The 19,964-nt window shown below is 56.8% G+C and overlaps 2 protein-coding genes across 2 annotated transcripts; both read left to right on the top strand.

The window, feature by feature from the left end:
• The first annotated feature begins 325 nt into the window (after window positions 1-325).
• YJEFN3 (YjeF N-terminal domain containing 3) lies at window positions 326-8,589 on the top strand. The gene is given in 8 exon segments (XM_036282188.1): window positions 326-384; window positions 4,136-4,235; window positions 6,357-6,467; window positions 6,701-6,814; window positions 6,893-6,965; window positions 6,968-7,042; window positions 8,386-8,422; window positions 8,424-8,589. Coding segments are annotated over 8 exon segments (735 nt in total).
• Window positions 8,590-9,235: 646 nt separating this feature from the next.
• Window positions 9,236-16,747, top strand: CILP2 (cartilage intermediate layer protein 2). The gene is made up of 8 exons (XM_036242112.1): window positions 9,236-9,299; window positions 10,218-10,316; window positions 11,115-11,387; window positions 11,974-12,129; window positions 13,145-13,423; window positions 13,757-13,865; window positions 14,058-14,215; window positions 14,412-16,747. The coding sequence occupies exons 1-8, from the start codon at window positions 9,236-9,238 to the stop codon at window positions 16,745-16,747; spliced, it is 3,474 nt and encodes a 1,157-aa protein (XP_036098005.1).
• The last annotated feature ends 3,217 nt before the right edge of the window (window positions 16,748-19,964 follow it).

The raw sequence follows: 19,964 nt of genomic DNA, 5'->3' as shown, positions 1-19,964 counted from the left end.
CCTGGAGTGGCAGCCGCAGGCAGCAGAGGCATGTCCTCTTACTCCCAGGCCAGGATACCGTAGCAGGGGTGACCGGCCCATCACGACCCACCTCTGCCCCTTCAGACTTCGTTTCCCAGCCAGTATGGGCATCTCTGGGTGTCCTTACATCTCGGCAGTTGTGCTAGCATAAATGGGTTAAGTCCACCTGCGCCCACTGATCATTAGTCGCGCTAAGCGCCTTCGCGGCACCATCTGATTGGTGAGTGGGAGGAGGCGGGGGCTGCTCTGGGATACGCATGAAAGGGCACTGCAAGGTCCCCGCAAGCACAGGCTCACCTCGGCCATGATTGGCGCAGCGGCTGGCCACGACCTGGAGGTAGCCAGGGAGCACTGTTTCCTCAGGTCAGCCAGAGTAGGGACATCCTGGATTGCATGGCGGGGGTGTGGCCCAGGGGCAGCAGCATGGCTGGGAGGGGTAATAGGGGAAGGGGTATGGCCGGGAAGGGGCCCAGGGAGCCGAGCCTCACCCCACATTTCACCGGAGAGAGAACCTGCCGCTGCCCATGCCTCTGAAGCTGCATTGCCAAGAAAACTATTCACAGCGAACCCGCCCCTCATGAATTATCAGCACCACTACTCGCTCCCTCATAACCCTTGACCCTGACCAGGGTCCAACTCCCCTTTCCCTGGTACCCTGGAGCCCCCAGTGCTCTTTCCCCATCTGAATTCTTTACTCTCAGCTCCTCAGATGCTCACATACCCCATCGTGGTCCACCTGCTATTAACACCTTGTCCAAGAAGGAAACAGGCCTGGGGAGGGAAGCCAAGGCAAGGGCGATTTTTGTACACATGGGCCACTTGCCAGGGGTCTGGAGCTGGCAACTATAGCTGTCTCACACCTTGTTCTGAGTCATCCTGTGTGACATGGGACCCCAAGCAGGGATGTAGACCTCAAGATAAACCAGAACTATTCCACAGTCCCTTGTCTGACCACTTCTGCCCACTCTCCAGTCAGCTCTTCTCAGGGCAGATATTGTCTGATGTCCAGGTTCTGGCTGCTATCCAGATTCAGCATAAATACCCAGCACATCCTAGGCAGGGGGAGATGAATGTTCCAGAAACGAGCTATGGCTTACTCTGATGTGGGGGACAGTAGGGCACATCAAATGCCAATTGAGTGATGGGATTCTTTTTTCTTTTTTTTTTAATCCTCATCTGAGGACATTTTTCCATTTTTTGTACAGACAGAGAGGGAGGGAAAGAGAGGAAGAGAGAGAGAGGGAAACGTCGATGTGAAAGGGACACATCGAGTGGCTGCCACCCGCACGACCAACCAGGGCCGGGGACAAACTGCAACCGAGGTACGTGCCCTTAGTGGGAACCGATCCCGGGTCTCTCCGGACCGCAGGCGGACGCTCTAACCGCTGAACCAAACCGGCCAGGGCAAGTGATGGGATTCTTGTGGGGTGGGTGGGAGTAGAACACAGTGAAGAAGGGGAGAGGAGGCAATGAGGTTGGAGACATAATGGGGGGCGCGTAGGCGTGATGAATTTGAATATTCTCTGAATACTGGGGAGGCTTAAGAAGGTTTGTAACTGTGTGATGCGATCTGATATTCAAAGCCCCCATTGTTGGTGTGGAGTTTGGGGTAGGAGAGGCTTGAGACTGCTATGGGTGGGCAGTAATGGCGGGCTAGCAGGGAGAGGCATGAGGGTGGTGAGGGTGGTGAGGCTGGAGAGAAGCCGATAGAGTCTGAGTACAGGAAGGGTCTGGCATGGGCATTCTGGCCTCATTACTTGACCTCCAAAAAAGCCCCCTCCTGGAAGCATTTTGGAAGTGTCAGGCCCAGTTTCCTTTGAAACCAGATCACCTCAGTTCTTCTGGGGCTGGCAGGGAAATTCTGGGCTTCACAGTTCTTATCTAGGGGATAGGTTGGAGGAAGCAAGAGGCATCCTGTCCTGGCCAGTTTTGCTCAATGGTTAGAGCCTCTGCCCACAGATCGAAGGGTCATGAATTTGATTCCCAGTCAAGGGCACGTACCTGGGTTGCAGGTTTGATCCCCGGCCCTGGTTGGGGTTGTGTGGGAGGCAACCTTAATCGATGTGTCTCTCTCCATTAATGTCTCTCTTTCTCTTTCTCCCCACTCTCCTCCCTCCCTTCCACTGTAACTAAAAATTAATGGAAAAAATACCCTTGGTGAAGACTAACAAAAAAAAGAGGCATCCTCCTAACTGAGCCCCCTGCTCCCCACCTCCTGGGTCCCATGTGCCCTAATTCCCACTAATATCCTACCACCATCTTTCTATGGAGTCCCCATTATCACTTTAATGGCCAGTTAGGAAGATAATGTTCCAAGTGGTGACCAGAGGTCAAAGCTTTGGGACAGAGGAAGAAGGGGCGGAATGGATGGTTCTTCCACCCTTCTTATCTCCCCTATACCCTAGGGGGGCTGCAGCCAGAGCTGTCACAAGATTAAGGTGGAGAAATAAGCCACATTTCGGGACGCCCTTCTTAGGAGCTGGGCTGACTTTCCCTATCGGGAGGGGGACGGATGGGGGTGTTTTATTTGGCTCCACTGTGAGCTCCTTTTTCCAATCGGTACTTCATCCTCATCCAACACAGACTGAAGACAACACTGACTGAAGACAAGCTAGGGGTTGAATCTGGTTCTGATTGCTGGGGTCTCAGGGCATGTGACCTCCCTGCCCTCAGCCTTCATCTCCCCTATCTGCATGGGCTTCCGAAGTGTTCTGTTTCTTTCACTGCTCCAGCCACACTGGCATCTTTTCTGTCCCTTGAACCTGCCAAGCTCACTCCCTCACTGTTCTTGCCTGGATTACCTCCCATAGTGCTCCAGGCCAGCTCTTCCAGGAAGCCTTCCCTGACTCCCTGTCCCACAGCAGTCCTCATTCCCCACCTCTGCCCCTCCTGCTGCTTGGCCTGATCACACTGTAAAATTGGCCGGAAGCTTGTGGTTTCCTGCTCACAGAATCGAAGGAGGGAACCTAGGATTCATCCCAAACTTCTGCCACCTGTAGATCTTCCTCCACAGCTTTATTCACACTCTGTTCGGGGCTGAAGACAGACAGCAAGGGTGGAAGTCTCGCGTTTCCTATTCTCTTTTTGCATGGCTCTGGGCAAGCCACTTGGCCTCTCTGGGCTGTTAAATGTTCTTTCAACTCTCTGGGCCTAGGTCTATTATTATTGTTATTTTATTATTCCCCTCTCTAGGGTCTACTGAGCTGGGGATAGATTCTGCAAGAAGGGGTCCTGCCAGCTGCTTCACTCCTTTGGAGTGAGGAATGCCCTCAAAGCAAGCTCTCCCTCTCAGCCGCCATCAAGCCCAGGCCATTTGGGAGGCTCCTAAGCCAGGGCCAGCTTTGGTCCCTGCTGTTAGAAGGGCCTAACACATGGCTTAACACTCTGCCATCACCATCTTGAAATTCTTATTTTTTGAACAAGGAGTTCCACATTTGCATTTTGAATTGGCTCTCAAAATTAATCTAGCCTATCCTGCCTTCACTTTGCAAAGGAGGAAGCAAGGCTCAGAAAGATGAAATGGACCCCAGTCACTCCAGTGAATTGACTCGTAGCAGAGCTTCGTTTCAAGCGAGTTGGCCCCATCTCTCTAGGCACAATTATTTGCATTTTACCACTGTCTTTGAAGAGGGGTCACATCCACCTCTCTAAGTGAGCTATCAAATGCTTCTGCAGCCTTCACACACCTCCCCCAGGTACCCCCAGTCCAGTCAGCCCCCTCCAGTGTCCTGAAGCTCAGTCAGTGGTTTCTTCTGCCTGAAATCCACCCATCGCCCCCATCAAAGTCCTTCACACTCCATTCCTCCTTCTGGGTTCCTCCCACCTTGGGGGCTGGGGGCCTCAGGGTGGGGCTCAGTCCTCGCGTTGGAAGAACAGAAGCAACATGCACCACCGTGCGGCTTCTTTGATCACCAGAGGGCGCCCGTGCCTCAGGCTTCAGTTCAAGCCTCTTTCTGCCAGGTTCTATTCAACCGCTTGCGCATGGATGGGGCAACAGATTGGGGGTGGCGTCAGGGACTGGCTCAGAACATTGGTGGAACATTTCTGACTCCATCCGAGCTTCTGTCTCCATCTCTCTATATCTCTAAGCGTCTCTCCCAACTCTGTCCCCCAGCACAGAGGAGGTGGCTACCCTGGAACAGGAGCTGCTGGAGGATTATCGTTTTGGGTGGCAGCAGCTGGTGGAGTTATGTGGTGCTATGGCTGTGACCAATGTACTTAATCCCTGACCCTTGACCTTGACCCCAGCCAGCTGGCCAGCCCACCAGAGCCGAGGTCTAGTGGAACGACCTCCATGGCCAGGATGGTCTGGCCCTCAAGAAACTTCTCTTGCCCTGGCCGGTTTGGCTCAGCGGTTAGAGTGTCGGCCTGCGGTCCTGAGAGACCCGAGACCCGGGTTCGGTTCCCGCTAAGGGCGTGTACCTCGGTTGCAGTTTGTCCCCGGCCCTGGTCGGTTGTGCGGGTGGCAGCCACTCGATGTATTCCTTTCACATCGATGTTTCTCTCTCTCTCTCTGTTCCTCTGTCTCCCTCCCACTCTACCTGAACAAAAAAAAAAAGGAAAAATGTCCTCAGGTGAGGATAAAAAAAATAAAATAAAAAAATCAGTTAAAAAAAAAAAAAGAAAGAAACTTGTCTTTGCTTGGGGCCACCCTAGCCTTATCACTCCGATGGGGAAACTGAGGCCCAGAGAGGCTCATTACTGTGCCAGGCCAGGCATGGACCCAAGATCCAGGTGTCATTGAGGGAGAGAACAGAGACTGAGGCTGCCACAGGGATGGGTCCTGGGCCCTTGAGGTACAGACATGGCTGCCTGCCTCTGCTACCTTTTGGGTCTTGGGCATGGGGGATATCGGCTCCTGCAGTCTGAGTAACCCCAAACAATCCTGTGCCAGAGGTGGGGAAACTGAGGCTCTGAGGTGGGGCGGGGCCTGAGCAGGGTTTCAGGGAGTGGGAAACATAGCTATGTCTGGCTCTGGGGCAAACCACCTACCCTTAAGGTGTCTGCAAGGGACTGGTAAATAATAGCAACGATGTTACTACTATCTGATGCTTTGCTCCATGTTACTTCTGAACAAGGGGAATAAACTGACACCAGGTAATAAACAAATTCCCTAGAAAAATGCCCAATAGTCAGGGCTCCAGCATATAACTCTTCTCCTCTTCCTCCCCATTTTTTCTTCTTGTTACCACTGTACACTTTAACAAAACTCAATGTTTTTCTTTATGTGGACTCATTTTTTTTTTTTTACTTAAATGTTTTTATTTCCAAATGAAACATATCCTGAGTGAGGTGCCCAAAGAAGAAGGAAATGGTGAAATCTAAGCCACAGAAGCAAAGCCAGTGTAGTAAACTCTTGCCTTGCCAACCGTCCAGTTTTTGTCCTGAGAACCCCAAGTCCATCCAGCAGCCCCGTGGTCCCAGCCAGCCAGACAGTGTCACCCTTCCTGACTCTGGATGTGATCTTGTGTTTGCAGGCACGGTCAGAGTCAGTCAGGACCTCACTGAGACCTTGGAGAGAAGACTGAAAAATGGAATAACTTTCCCTCTGTGTAGTTGGAGGTTAGAGTACAGCCAGGCCCTGTGGAGTCAGGGAAAGGCCCCATGGGCCTGTCAGAGCCACTGACAATTCTATTCCATTGTCACTTCTTTTTAATAGAGGCAAACTGAGGCTGAGAGAGGAGAGGGGGCCGAGGTGATGCAGAGTCAGGGTAGGCTGGGACTCTTAACACCAGTATGCTGTATTAAAGAGAGAGAGATGCACAGGCCCACAGAGACAGAGAGTCTGAGAGATGGAGAAAGACAGAGACTAGATGGAGAGAGGCAGAAAGGGAGAGACACAGAGTCTGAGAGATACAGAGAAACGGAGGTGAAGACAGAGGCAAATGGAAAGGGATGGGGATAGAGAGACAGGGCATGGCAGGTTGGAAAAGTACCTTCCCCCTCCAAATTTGGAGCCTCTGGGAAAGCCCGAGGCCTGGAAAATGGGTGGGGGAGGGGCAGCCACTGCAGTGGAAAAAGGTGGAAGAATGTCTGCAACTCAGGCCGAGAATAAACAAACCACAGTCCAGGCTCTCAGGCTCCCAATGGTGGCAGGAGGCACGCTTTCCTGTTCTGGTTTGGCAGACCCTGAGGCAAGGACTCTGCATTTCCAAGAAGGAAACTGAGGCTCCAAGAGGCCCTGCCCCTCACCCAGAATGTCCCTCCTTTTGTCCTATCTAATTGCCTCTAAGCCCAAGCCCTGTCCCTTCCTCTACCTTGGGCCTCAGTTTTCCCACCTGAGCAAGGAGGAATTCCAAGCTCCATGCCTTTGCCTTTGCTGTGCCCCTTGCTAGGTGTTCCCCTTGCCTGCTCTCTCTCAGAAGCAGAGGAGGGTGCTGGTCATGTGTGGCTCAGAGCAGAACAGGGCAGTAGGGCTGGTCTGTGCCCGGCACCTATGGGTGTTTGTGAGTAGCAAGGACCCCCTTGGCCTCCCAGGGTCACCTCTCATCCTGTCCCTGCAGAATTCGCTTCCTCTTTTTGGTAGTGTTCCAGGGGAACATTGAGACTGGGTAAATTACACCATATGCCCATGCTTGCCCCAGGCAGGGTCTGCTGCCTGGTACCAGGTGTGGGGGCTTGGCAGAGCCTGGTAAGAGCATGAACAGTCCTCATACTGACCCCTTCCTGCTCTCCGCAGGAGTGCAAACTGACCATCTTCTACCCAACATGCTCACTGGACCCACTGCACAGGGACCTAACCACCCAGTGTGAGAAGATGGACATCCCTTTCCTGTCCTATCTGCCCACAGAGGTCAGCGCTCCTTGGCAACTGAGGGACAGATGCAAGATGGTGCCCCAAGGCCGCCCCTTACCTTGCCTGCCCTCCCAGGTCCAGCTCATCAATGACGCCTATGGACTGGTGGTGGATGCCATGCTGGGCCCTGGTGTGGAGCCCCGTGAGGTTGGGGGCCCTGCATGCATATGCTGACTACACTCAAGCTGCTGTCCATCCCCCTTGTGAGCCTGGACATTCCCTCAGGCATGCCAAGTGGAGGGTGGTGCATCAGGGCCTGGGGAACCTGGGGGGCCCCCTTTGCTCCAGCTTCTGTTACTCCAGTTCGTCCACTCTGAGCCTGTTTGCCCAGCATGGATGGATTGTGCACTGTGGGTATGGCAGAGGGTCATGTCCATCCCTCAAATGGGGAACCCTGAGGTTGTTGCCCAGGTGACCCTGCATCCCCTCCCCACCTCACTCAGCTCAATGTGCCTGCTGCCCACCCTGGCCCGGTCATGTGGGCAGACGTGAGCTCACTCTGCAAAGGCCTCGCCCATCCTGGCCGCCGCCCTATGCCTGTTGGAGCCATTAAGCCACAGGCAGACGGAACAAACAGCTGCTGGCCAGCCGGACCCTCCACGGGGGGTGGCCGAACTCAGAGGGATGTCCTCTGGCTTGCAAGACCTCAGGGTGATCTTAGCAGGGTGCCAAAGAGTGGGGGTGGGTGGCTATGAGCAGGTGGACTGTCTAGTGAGGGTGGAGGCCAGGGTCACAGAAGGAAGGATTAAATTCAGAGAGAGGAGACTTTTAGTTAGTGGTTCCAGACTCAAGTAAGAGGCAGGAGAGAAGGTAAAGCCCCTAGTCTGAAGATGGAGGGTCATTTGAGAGGTGGCAGAGGCTATGAACCAATGAGTGAAGTTCTGTGGTCCTGCCAAGTAAAAAAGGCAAGATCTAGCATGACCGTGAAGGCAGGGATATCGTATCAGAGGAAAAGGTATCTAGATAGATGGAGGAGGATGGATGCTCAAGTTGGGTGGAGAAGGAGACACTTCCTGTGGGAAGCAAGAACCTGGGGTAAGGAGACCGGTCAGATAGGGGAGGCTTGCTTGAGGATGGAGGAAAGTTTGTCCTCTGAGTGATGATCTGGTCAGAGAGTGGAGGCTGGCTGGGAAGTCTGTGTGGAAAGAGGCTCTAGTCTAAGTGGAGGTGGGGAAGCTCAGGATTGATAGGGAGGGAGGTAAGAGGATAGACACTCCAAGAGGCATGGTCTGATTGGGAAAAGTACCGCAGGTGGAAATAATGCAATCTGAAGGGAGAGGCTGATTCAAATGGAGGAGGAAGATTAAGTAGAGGATGGGAGGAGGGGCAGAATAGTATGAGGGTTCTGGCCAGAGGGGGAGGGAAAAACATCTCAAGGAGGGGAACAGATTGGTCTGAGGGTGGAGGCTCAGTTCTATGCAGACGCCGGTCTGACCAAGACTCACTGTTAGAAAGCAGAAGCTGGACCTAATGGGGAAGAGTAATTGGGTGGCGGGGCACAGGACTCTGCTCTGAGGGTGAGCACCCTTCCCAGCTCCTGATCCCTCTTCCCACACCTCCTCCCTCAGGCTGGGACACTGAGACGGGCGGAGACTCAGAGACGGGCTGCGGCCGACGTACTGGTATCACTGGCAGCGTCCAAGCGCTGCGCTGGCCGCTTCTCTGGGCGCCACCACTTCGTGGCCGGCAGGTTCGTGCCCAACGACGTGCGTCGAAAGTTCGCTCTGCGCCTGCCAGGATACACAGGCACCGACTGCGTGGCGGCGCTGTGACCGCCACCCGCGCCCACGCGGCTTGGACGCGCGCCAATAAACAGACGTACCACCACCTCCTGGCCTCGCCTCCTCTGTGCGCGGCGGGTGGGCAGACGCGGGGAAGGACTTCCCACCGGTCCCCAGGCGGCCCAAGGCAGGAGGGATGAAGGGCAAATGTAGAGTGGGACTTTTCGTTAACCTCCGTAAAGGGTTGAGTCAGGGACTTCCAGCCTGTTTGGATGGCCTAAGGCCCTGGGTCGAAGTTTGACTCGATGGAGAATTTCTGGCCGCCTAAAACGTGAAGATTCGGGCAGCTTTAGGCCCGATTCCGAGAGGCACTTCCAACAGGCAGCTTGGGACCCAACATAGAGAATGGAGGATGGGTGGAGGGAGGGATTTGTAGCCGGCAACGGGGGGACGCAGGCCAGCCTGATGGTGGAGGCACAGCCCGACGCACCAAGGGGGGTGACCTAGAGAGGTTGCTCACGCACAGAAATCACTCAGGGCAAAGAAGCTTGGCCTGGAAGGGGCGGGGCCTGGGCCGGGCGGGGCCTGCGGTCGCGTCCCGCCCCCACCTTCAGCCCCTTCAGCTGCCAGACCCGCGGGAGTCCGACCCGAGCGCGCAGCGGAGCCCGAACCCTCCTTTGGACGCTGGGACCCGACCATGGCGTCACTGCCGTCACTGCTCTGCCTCTGTGTCGCCGCCGCGCACCTGGCGGGGGCCCGAGGTGAGGCTCCCCCAGCCCCCAGTCTAGCCCCATAGGCGCCTGAACGTCTGGCTGCGGACCTGGTATGCCTTCGCGCCTGGAGAGAGAACCCAGGGACCACTCTTTTCCACAGGCCTGGGTCCCTTTTGCCAGCCTATGGGTGGAGGGAGTGAGAGGGCACCAGGGAGACAGAGCCCAGGACCGCCTGGGGCGGGGAGGAAACCTTCTCCACTCTCTTTCCTCCTCTAAGAGACGGTAGGGCGGGCACCTAGAGTGTGGATATGAACTTTAGGCTTTTCTGGGTTCCCAGTGACCGCGGGATACTTGTCTCTATCTCAGGCCCAGCGCCTGGACCCTGAATCACCTTCTCCTGGCCCCTCTCACCTAACTCCTCCCCTCTCCTACACACACCTCCCATTCAGAAAAGAAAGTTTGGTCTCTGGGACACTCAGTCGAGGTGGAAATTGGGCCCATTTTTCGGATGAGGAGACCGAGGCTTCAAGAGGGAAGGGACTTGTCTGAGGTCATTTCCGAGCCAGCTATCTCAGACAACTTGAGGCCAGAGAAGCCAGGCTCGATTCCAAAGACCTCCTGCTGGCAGTGTGGGCCCCTAGTTCAGGGATGGAAAGTAGAATGAGGGAGGGACTTCCAACAGGTAAATGGACAAAGGGGAATGTGCCTAGGGGGAGAATTTGGTCTGGGGAGCAACATGGACAGACTTCCAAGACCTGTGGAGTTGGGGCTGCGGGGTCACAAGGAGGCTTCCTGGAGGAGGGGTGCTGCAGTCCTTGGGGTCAGCCAGAGCTGGGTTCTGGTTCTAAGAGCCTGTTTTCTCCCCTGTGAAATGGGGGTGATTATGGCAGCACCTTGCATAAAAAGAGCTCACAGGGATCCCCATCAGTGATCCTTCCTCCCTCCCACTACTCACCTCTTCCACAGGCACTACCCTCATTGAGGAGCCCGCAGAGACCATATGGGGCCTTGACGTTCCATCATTGCACCCAGGCCAACCCTCACCAACCCTGGAGGACTGGGAAGGTGAGTTAGTCAGGGTCCAAGCCCTGGCTCTGCTGTGGACTGTTGTGTGAGCTCTGGCTGGTGAGGACATATGAGGAGGGGACACAAGCTGGGTGAAGAGCCCAGTACCATTCTGGTCCCTGGACATGACAACCCCTGGAAGTGGTACCCCAAGAGGTCTAAGTTTTAGGAGCAGGAGGGTGAGTCCAGGTTGTTTGTCAAGGAGGAAACTGAAGAGGGGACCACCTGCCCAGGCCACACAGCAAAGTAGTCTGGAACCTGGGTCTCCAGTTTCCAGGCCAGGAAAGTTCTATTTGATTGCTCTTGAATCAGAAAAGGAGTGCCCTCCCTCTGGGGGTTATGGGAGGCCAGCCCTTCCCACCTGTGGTGGATTCAGCTGGGCAGTGAGCTAGGAAGGCCCCAGCTGGCACAAATAAGGAGCTGCCAGGCAGTGGCAAGCTACAGTCAGGGCTGGTGTCAGGCAGGCTTCACCAGCTTTATATCTCCTCACACCTCGGGCTCTGAATTCTGAGGGTGAGGACAGGTGAGACGGTGGCAAGATCTCTGCGTGCTCTGATGTGCCAGCTTAGGCTCTGGGCAACAGAATTAGGGCTGGTCAGTGGGAGGTCAACCTCCTGGTGACACCTGCACAGCTCCTTCTGCCCTTGAGGGCTCTGAATCAGGGCGGGGCCGTGGGCGGGTTGGACTAGCCTAGAGTGGGAGGGGAAGAGGGCCCCCACTTAGCACTGTAAGGCCCGTACCACGCAGAAGAGGCTCGACAGGCTGAGGACTGGGTCCCAGAGCCTATGGTACCCACAGAGGCCAGTGAGTGGACGTCCTGGTTCAACGTGGACCACCCTGGCGGCGAGGGAGACTTCGAGAGCCTGGCTGCCATCCGCTTCTATTACGGGCCCGCGCGCGTGTGCCCGCGGCCGCTGGCGCTGGAGGCGCGCACTACTGACTGGGCCCTGCCATCCACCGTGGGCGAACGTGTGCACTTAAACCCCATTCGCGGTTTCTGGTGTCTGAACCGTGAGCAGCCGCGGGGACGCCGCTGCTCCAACTACCACGTGCGCTTCCGCTGCCCTCTCGGTGAGGACAGGACCTGGGGAGGATGGGGCCTTCCTGGGATGGGCGGGGCTTCAAGAGGCGGGGCCGGGTCTCAGGTGAGGGGGGACCCCAAAGGCGGTATTGTGGATTTGTGCCTTGTGGCTAGGAAGAGGCGGGGTCGTTTAGGAGCAGGGCCCGGGCAAAGGGCAGGACTGGGTAGGAGCGGAGCTTTGGAAGGGAGATGCTGGGAATGGCTGGGGTCCCAAGTGGGGAGCAAGAAGGGACCCCAAGGAGAGCATCTCCCTCTCGCTGCTCCCATTTGCTCATCTGTAACAGTTCTGTTCTGTGTGGGTGTGTTTTAAGGACAAAATGTGTGCCAGACACAGGTAGAACAGCAGGTTAACCTCGGGGAGCTTAGGGGGGCGGGAGGGAGATGTACCTCAACTGTACCTTCAAAGGTGTGCCTGGGGGAGCACTGGTGGAAGCAGTGGACAGGACTTCTGTTTGGAGTACTGCCCTTGGATGCACGTGGCAGGGTGTTCTCCGGTCCCACATAGTCACCAGATTTCCGAGGCATAGTCTTTAGGTTGGGTAACCGCCTGACCTTCTCCACTTGCCCTCCCTGCAGAGGCCGCGTGGGGCCCGTGGGGCCCGTGGGGTCCCTGTTCAGGGAGCTGCGGGCCTGGTCGTCGTTTGCGCCGCCGCCGCTGCCCAAGCCCCACTGGGGGTACATGTCCCGGGCGGTCCCTGGAGGCGCAGAAGTGTGTGAGGCCTCGGTGTCCAGGTAGGAGGGGCAGGGCCTGGATTTGTAGGGGCGGGGCCAGTTGAGGGATGCAACTAGAAGAAAGGGGCTAGCTGGGTGGAGCCTGATTGATGGGCCTAGATTAGGTGGGCAGGGCCTGGAGGAAAGAGGCGGCGCCTGGGTACAGGGGCAGGGCCCTGAGGGCTGAAACTTGGTTCACAAGGAGATTGGCCCTTCCTTTCCTTTTGGGCACCCCCCACCCCTCAAAGACTTGGTAAATGTGTACATCTGAATGGTGAACGCCGGGGAGTGGGTGGGGAGTGGGGTCGTGGCCAGGCCTGGGCAGATCTGAGGGGGGCACTTCCCTGTGTGCTCCGTGGCGTGTGGGGATGTTCCAGTGGTCACGGACACATAGAAACGGACTCACCCACTTGGGGTCTACACATACAGCATTTGCAGCCCCCGCCCGTCCCCTACGCCCACACAGGCACGTGCTCACACCCTGGCAGACACGATACCCAGGCCCTCCTAGGGCCAGACACCAGGCCAGCCAGGAGGCGACTGGAAATTCCAATCCGGCCTGGGCTTCACAAACATGGTCTGGCTGTGCCGGCGGAGCCCGCGGCCGGGTGGGGGAGCACGATGGCCAATGGAGTGGTGGGGTCCCCACCCTACCCCGCCTGGCTCTGCCCTCCCTGCGGCGCCTCTGCCATGAAGTTTCCAGTGGAATTTTCCATAATCTGGAGAAACCGCGGGGTTGGGAGGGGAGAGAGATGTTCTGGGCTCAAGACCCAGCCCCTCGCTGGGCCCCCAGCCCTGGCCTGAACATTTTCTCTCATGCTGGCAGGATTCTCTCAGTCCTGTAAGAGTCACCTCTCCTGTTCCCTCCTCAGGGCATCTTCCTCACCTCTCTGGACCTCAGGTCCCTCCCCCTGCCTAGCCTTGACCACTCAGTCCCATATTCCCCCTCACACTAGGGGTTACTTTAAGCCGGGCTATGCTGAGGCACCTTGGCTGTGTAGGCCCCTCTGCCCCTCTGCCTCCCTGTGTCCTTCAGTGTGCAGCCCCAAGACATGCGGATGTCCCAATCACATCCTCCTGGGCTCAGTGGTCACCCCATCTGGCCGACCATTGCCAGGGGCCAGGGTCTCCTTGAGAGACTGGCCTGGCACTGTGGCTACCAGCGATGCCCATGGAACCTTCCGGATGCCTGGAGTCTGTGCCAGCAGCCGGACCAATGTCAGTGCCCAAATGGATGGATTCTCTGCTGGCATGGCCCAGGCCCAGGCCAACAGCTCCATATCTGCTGTGGTCACTATTATTCTTGATAAATTAGGTAAGTACCTTGTGGCAAAGTGGGTGAGGGGGCCAAGGAACTGGGAAGGAAGTTTTGGGTGATGCCAAGCACTTGGGGTTGGGGTGATGTGATAGAGCGAGGTTACTGGGGAAAAAGTGAGATGTGATGCAGTCATTGAAGACACAAGGTAAGACATCGAGTTGTGGAGGAAAGCATTAGGATGGGACATCATTTTGAGCAGATGTGGGGTGAACTTGAGTTGGGGGAATAGGGTATCCCTGGAAAGGAGAGGATGGACCCTACTCTTGGGAAGGGTCATTGGGAGAAGCTGGGATGAAGCAGTGCCCTAAACTTTGTCACCTTTGTCCTCAGAGAAGCCCTACCTGGTGAAGCACCCTGAGTCCCGAGTGCGAGAGGCAGGCCAGAATGTGACCTTCTGCTGCAAAGCCTCAGGCAACCCCATGCCCAAGAAATACTCCTGGTGAGTGCCCCGACCCATGCTCAAGGGTCTCATGCTAGCTTTGGTGTTGAATTGGATTTCTTATGCTATGTGGTGCCTCAGAGACCTGGAGAAAGCTGCTCTGCACCTTCCCTGGGCTGCATTCAGGATGCAGTGGATGCAGCCCTGCCCCTGTGCCAAGGGCCCCCATAGTACTGCCTACCTGCCACCCAGGTTTCACAATGGGACCCTGCTGAACAAGAGAGAGCACAGGTATGGGGCCCACCTGGAGCTGCGGGGGCTACGCCCAGACCAGGCAGGCACTTACCACTGCAAAGCATGGAATGATGCAGGCTCCGTGCACTCCGGTACTGCCAGGCTCATCGTGCTTGGTGAGCACCCTGCCCCTTCCCCCCAGCAAGTCCTAACTCAATCCCAAATGGAGCCCCAAAGTCAAATTGATTTCAGATCTTGCTGAGTCTGATCCCAAGCCCCCGCTAAGTCCCTAACCCTAGTCCAAGCTCCTAACCTTGGTCTCAAGTGGAGTCTTCCCCCTTAACCTGATCTGGCTGGATTTTTGCTTTCCAGCCCCTGGACAGCCAGCTTGTGATCCCCAGCCTCGTGAGCACCTGATCAAACTCCCAGATGACTGCAGTCAGCCGGGCAGTGGCCCTGCCTATCTGGATGTGGGTCTCTGCCCTGACACCTTTTGCCCCAGCCCTGCGGGTTCTAGCCCCAGGTGTGGGGACGCAGGCTCCCGTTGCTGCTCTGTGCGCCGCCTGGAAAGCAGGGAGATCCCCTGCTCCAGCTATGTCCTTCCAGTCAAGGTGGTAGCTGAGTGTGGCTGCCAGAAATGTCTGCCCCCTCGGGGGCTGGTCCGGGGACGCGTGGTGGCTGCTGACTCAGGGGAACCCCTGCGCTTTGCCCAGATCTTGCTGGGTCTCGAGCCCATTGGATTTACCTCCTACCAGGGTGACTTCACCATCGAGGTGCCGCGCTCTACCCAGCGGCTGGTGGTGACTTTTGTGGAACCCAGCGGCAATTTCATGGACACTGTCAGGGTCCTGCCTTTTGACCCTCGAGGTGCTGGTGTATACCACGAGGTCAAGGTCATGCGAAAGAAAGACCCCATCATCTTAGATGCCAGCCAGAGCAACATGCTCCCCCTCGGGGAGCTGGAAGACGAGCCTCCTTTGGGGGAGCTGGTCCTCCCTCCTGGAGCTTTCCGCAGAGCCAATGGAGAACCCTATTCAGGGCCTGTGGAGGCCCGGGTAACCTTTGTGGACCCCCGAGATCTCACCTCGGCGGCCGCCGCCCCCAGTGACCTGCGCTTTGTGGACAGTGATGGCGAGCTGGCCCCACTGCGTACCTATGGCATGTTCGCGGTGGACCTCCGGGCCAACGGCTCCACCGAGCAGCTGCAGGCCGGGCCCCTGGCCGTGCGTGTGGCCACCAGCCAGATCCGCATGGCGGGCCATGTGGAGGCCCTCAAGCTGTGGTCGCTGAACCCCGACACAGGGTTGTGGGAGGAGGAGAGCGGCTTCCAGCGCGAGGGATCAGCGGCCCGACGAGTCCGCCGGGAAGAGCGCGTCTTCCTAGTGGGCAACGTGGAGATCCGGGAGCGGCGTCTGTTCAACCTGGACGTGCCTGAGCGCCGCCGCTGCTTTGTGAAGGTGCGCGCCTATGCTAACGACAAGTTCGCCCCCAGCGAGCAGGTAGAGGGTGTGGTGGTCACGCTGGTCAACCTGGAGCCAGCTCCTGGCTACTCCGCCAACCCCCGCGCCTGGGGCCGCTTCGATAGTGCAGTCACAGGCCCCAATGGAGCCTGCCTCCCTGCTTTTTGCGACGCAGACCAGCCTGATGCCTACACAGCCCTGGTCACGGCCACCCTGGGTGGGGAGGAACTGGAGGCTGCACCATCCCGGCCTCGCCCACTCCCGGCCACCGTGGGTGTGGCCCAGCCCTACCTGGACAAGCTAGGGTACCGCCGAACTGACCACGACGACCCTGCCCTGAAACGCAACGGCTTCCGCATCAACCTCGCCAAACCCAGGCCAGGCGCCTCTGCCGAAGTCAACGGCCCGGTGTACCCCTGGCGCAGCTTGCGGGAGTGCGAGGAGGCCCCAGTGACTGCCAGCCACTTCCGCTTCGCACGCATGGAGGCAGACAAGTATGAGTACAATGTGGTCCCATTCCGTGAGGGCGCGCCAGCCTCCTGGACCGGAGATCTCCTGGCCTGGTGGCCCAACCCACAGGAGTTCCGGGCCTGCTTCCTCAAGGTGAAAGTCCAAGGCCCGCAGGAGTACATGGTACGCTCCCACAACCTGGGAGGCAGCCACCCACGCACCCAGGGCCAGCTCTATGGGCTGCGGGATGCCCGCAGTGTAAGAGACCCCCAGCACCCTGGGACATCTGCTGCCTGTGTGGAGTTCAAGTGCAGCGGGATGCTATTTGATCAGCGACAGGTGGATAGGACGCTGGTGACCATCATGCCCCAGGGCAGCTGTCGTCGTGTGGCCATCAATGGGCTCCTTCGGGATTATTTGGCCAGGCACCCTCCACCTGCTCCTGTCGATGATCCAGCCACCTTCGCCATGCTAGCCCCACTGGACCCTCTAGGTCACAATTATGGTGTCTACACGGTCACTGATCAGAGCCCAAGGCTGGCTAAGGAGATCGCCATTGGCCGCTGCTTTGATGGCTCCTCTGATGGATTCTCCAGGGAGATGAAGGCCGATGCAGGCACAGCTGTCACATTCCAGTGCCGGGAACCGATGGTTGGCCGGCCCAGCCTCTTCCAGAGGCTGCTGGAGTCCCCAGCAACAGCACTTGGTGACATCCGTAGGGAGATGAGTGAGGTGGCCCAGGCCCAGGCTGGAGCTGAGGGTCCCCTCCGTACCCGCTGGGGCAGGGCCTGGCAGTGACCTGGGCCCCAGCCTTGCTCCTCTGCCTTGCTCTGGACTTCTCTGTCCCTGGGATGTCTCAACCCCTTCTCCACATGTCCCCTCCCAGCCCCCTGCTCAGAATCAGAGTCAAGTCCAATGTTGGAAATGCCAGGAAGGCGGTTATTGCTTTGTGATGTTAAATGAAGTTTGAGTTTGTCCTGACTGTGGGAGTCGGCATCCTGGGAGATCTTCAAACCTGGAGGGAGTAGCTCCCCAATCCCATGCCAGCTCTGATTTCAATTATATTTTGACCCTGATTTTAAATATTCTGCCCCTTGGGATGTCTGACCTTTGGCCTAAAGACTCCTGTGTGTCACTGAACAGGATGCTTTATCAGATCCTCTGCCCTAAACTTTGTTCTTGGGGTTATTTATTGAAACAAAACCTGTGGGGTTGGTCACAGGAGTGAGTGGGGAGTCCAACCCAGTGAAGGTCTGAAGGGGTTTCTTGATTCTGGGGCTGGGGGGCACTATTCTCATGTTTGGTGCTTGGAGACCCTCAGGGGGTTGGGGCAGGGAATCAATTAAAGATGCTTCATTTCCAACTCATGGTGTCAGTCTGGAGGAACAAAGGATGGAGGCTACAGCTGCAAGATCCAGACAGCTTGGCAGAAACAGGCCCCCAACATACAAGGGCATTCATTTGCAAACAGTTCAGGGGCCCCCACAAGGTCCCAGATGCACCTCTCACAGGCGTGTGGGTCCCCCCACCCGTGCCCCAGCTGAGGCATGTAGAAGTGTATCTGTGACACGTGTGTGCAGGCTGACTCGTGAGTGGCCGGAACCTGAGGATCCTTGACCGCCGAACACAATAGCAATGCTGCCCTGAACTCGGTGCCTGGTTGTGTGCCTGGGGCTGCAGTGGGTGGGGAGGGGCCCTACAGAGTTGCATGCCCCAGGTGGCTGGAATTGAAGCCACTGTGGATTTCCTAAGCCGAGGCCACAGCTGCCCCACCCTAGGCCAAATGCTACCTGGGCTGTCCAAGGCCATGGTCTTAGACCCTCTGACCTCACTGGACCCTGAGTCTGGAGACAGCAGAACCATTACTTGCTCTCACTCTGTGCACATGGCTAGGTGAGTCCTCCTAGCACCCCATGGGGCAGGTCTGTTCTGATCACACCCCACTTTCCAGACAGAGAAACTGAGGCCCCGAAAGGAGAGGCAAAGGGCTGCCTGGATCCTGGAGTGAATCCCAGCAGGTTGGGGGCTCCCTTGGTGACCCATCAGCTCTATGAGCACACATGTGAGACCCCCTTAGCCTGGAGATGTGAGACCCTAGAAGGCATCAAAGTGGCACTACTGAGGACCTTGGATGGGAGGCACTGTGCCTGGCTGATCGCCTTGGGGATGCAATAATAGAAGGGAGTCCAGGGCATGCTTGGGCCTTCTGCTCACCCACCTACCCCCTTCCCGTTCTATCACCCACCCATACACTCAGCCTCCTACCTGCTTCCACCCCCTCCCGACCACCCCACCATCTGCCTGTTCAGCAAAGATGGCAAACCCATGGGCATCAGCCCCAGTCTCTGAGTGGACCCCGAGGCTCTGCTGGAGTCAAGGTTCGAGAGGCCCCAGGGGCTGGCACTCAACCTTGTCCTGGACAGGCTGTGATGGACAAGAGAGGAGAGATGCTTTGAGACCCCTCAGGAGCCAGGAGATGTGCATTTATCCAGACTTTACTATGTGTACACCCCAGCTGACAGGGTGGCTCAGAGGGACAAGCCCCCTGCCCAAGATGACCAAACTCTGAGCCTGTCTGCCCCAGAGCCCTGCTCAGGGCTGACTGCCGGGGTCCTGGGGACCTGCAAGAGTGCCCCCTGCCCTTGCAGCCAGCAGGCAAAGCTGGATTTCAGGCCAAGGGTAATGAGGTGTCGGCCTCCACAGCCAAATACCTTTCATTGAGAAAGTGTTGGGGCCATGGCCGATGCCAGGACTGGGGAAGACGGGTTTGGGGCAGACAGCTGTCCCTCCTTCCCTGGGGTGGGGCAGGGGTGGGTGGGCAACATCCTGAAGCCCCCTCTGCCATGGCTGGGCCAGGAATGAGCAGGGGCTCCTGGAGGGACATGGACCAGGCAAAAGGCCCAACCCAAGCAACGCTTGGCATCGGGAAGGGACTGTAGCTTCAGTTCCTCCCCGTCCTGCTGACAACTCATCAAGGGGACAGCAGCTGGCCCCAGTTTCCAGATGAGAAAACTGAGCCTCCAAGAGAAAGAGGCCATCAGCCTGAGCTGCCAGCCCTGTGCCTCCTGACGCTGCCTTGTGACCCTATTCTAGCAGCCGAGCCAGGAGTCCTCACCTCCGCCAGAAAGTTTGCTATTGGCCTGCTGGTAAACCCACTGCTCTCCCTGCAACTGGGGCTGCCAGGCCACACCCCTCAGCCTTGGGGGAGAGGAGGGCATGAAGCCCCCCAGAGACCCAGGCTCCTGAGCTACCCTGGAGTCAGCTCAGGGCACAAGGAAGCCCTTGGTCCCGCCCACAGCATTTTAGACTTTTATAATTTTAGAACCAGGGGTTTTAAAATTCCTAGCACAGTGAGTGGGAGAAAAATCTTGGAACAATGCTTAAAACAAGAGAGTCTTAAAACCACAGAATCCAAGAAGAGGAAGATAGAAATGAACACACATTGAGCACTGACTGGATCAAACTCTCGGTGCTCCCCCAAGGCCCAACTCACTTTAAGGGCATCTAACGTTCACTTATTTATTTATTCATTAATTTATTATTATTATTATTATTATTTTATTTAGATAGAGCAGGAGGGAGAGAGGGAGTAAGAGAGAGAGAGAGGGAGAGAGAGAAACATTGATGTGAGAGAGACACATCAAGTAGTTACCACCCACATGACCCCAACCGGGGCCGGGGACAAACTGCAACTGAGGTAGTGCCCTTAGCAGGAACCGAACCCAGGACTCTGGTCTGCAGGCCGACGCTCTAACTGCTGAGCCAAACCGGCCAGGGCAAATGTTCATTTATTGTCTTGAGGCTCAAAATAGGCTTTCAGGGAGGGTGATATTCACACATACCCCCATTTCACAGCTAAAGGGATTTGCCCAGGGTCACATAGCAAATAGGGACACTGTGGGCTGGGAAGAAGGACAATGTTTCCCAGAGAAGGGAAAATAGGCACTGGGTCTTGAAGGATGTGTAGGAGTTTATCAGGTGGCAAAGCAGGAAGGGCATTCCAAGTGGCTGGAAA

Source organism: Molossus molossus, unplaced genomic scaffold (assembly GCF_014108415.1).
Source record: "Molossus molossus isolate mMolMol1 unplaced genomic scaffold, mMolMol1.p scaffold_m16_p_4, whole genome shotgun sequence".
Classification (NCBI taxonomy): domain Eukaryota; kingdom Metazoa; phylum Chordata; class Mammalia; order Chiroptera; family Molossidae; genus Molossus; species Molossus molossus.
Note: the sequence above shows the minus strand (reverse complement) of the source record. Positions and strands in the feature narration are given on the sequence as shown.

Excerpts from the sequence above, each read along its gene's own strand:
- CILP2 (XM_036242112.1), top strand. The coding sequence starts at position 9,236 with ATGGCGTCACTGCCGTCACTGCTCTGCCTCTGTGTCGCCGCCGCGCAC. Across the intron at positions 9,300-10,217 it reads GCACCTGGCGGGGGCCCGAG|GCACTACCCTCATTGAGGAG; the intron begins GTGAGGCTCCCC and ends CCTCTTCCACAG. Across the intron at positions 11,388-11,973 it reads GCGCTTCCGCTGCCCTCTCG|AGGCCGCGTGGGGCCCGTGG; the intron begins GTGAGGACAGGA and ends CCCTCCCTGCAG.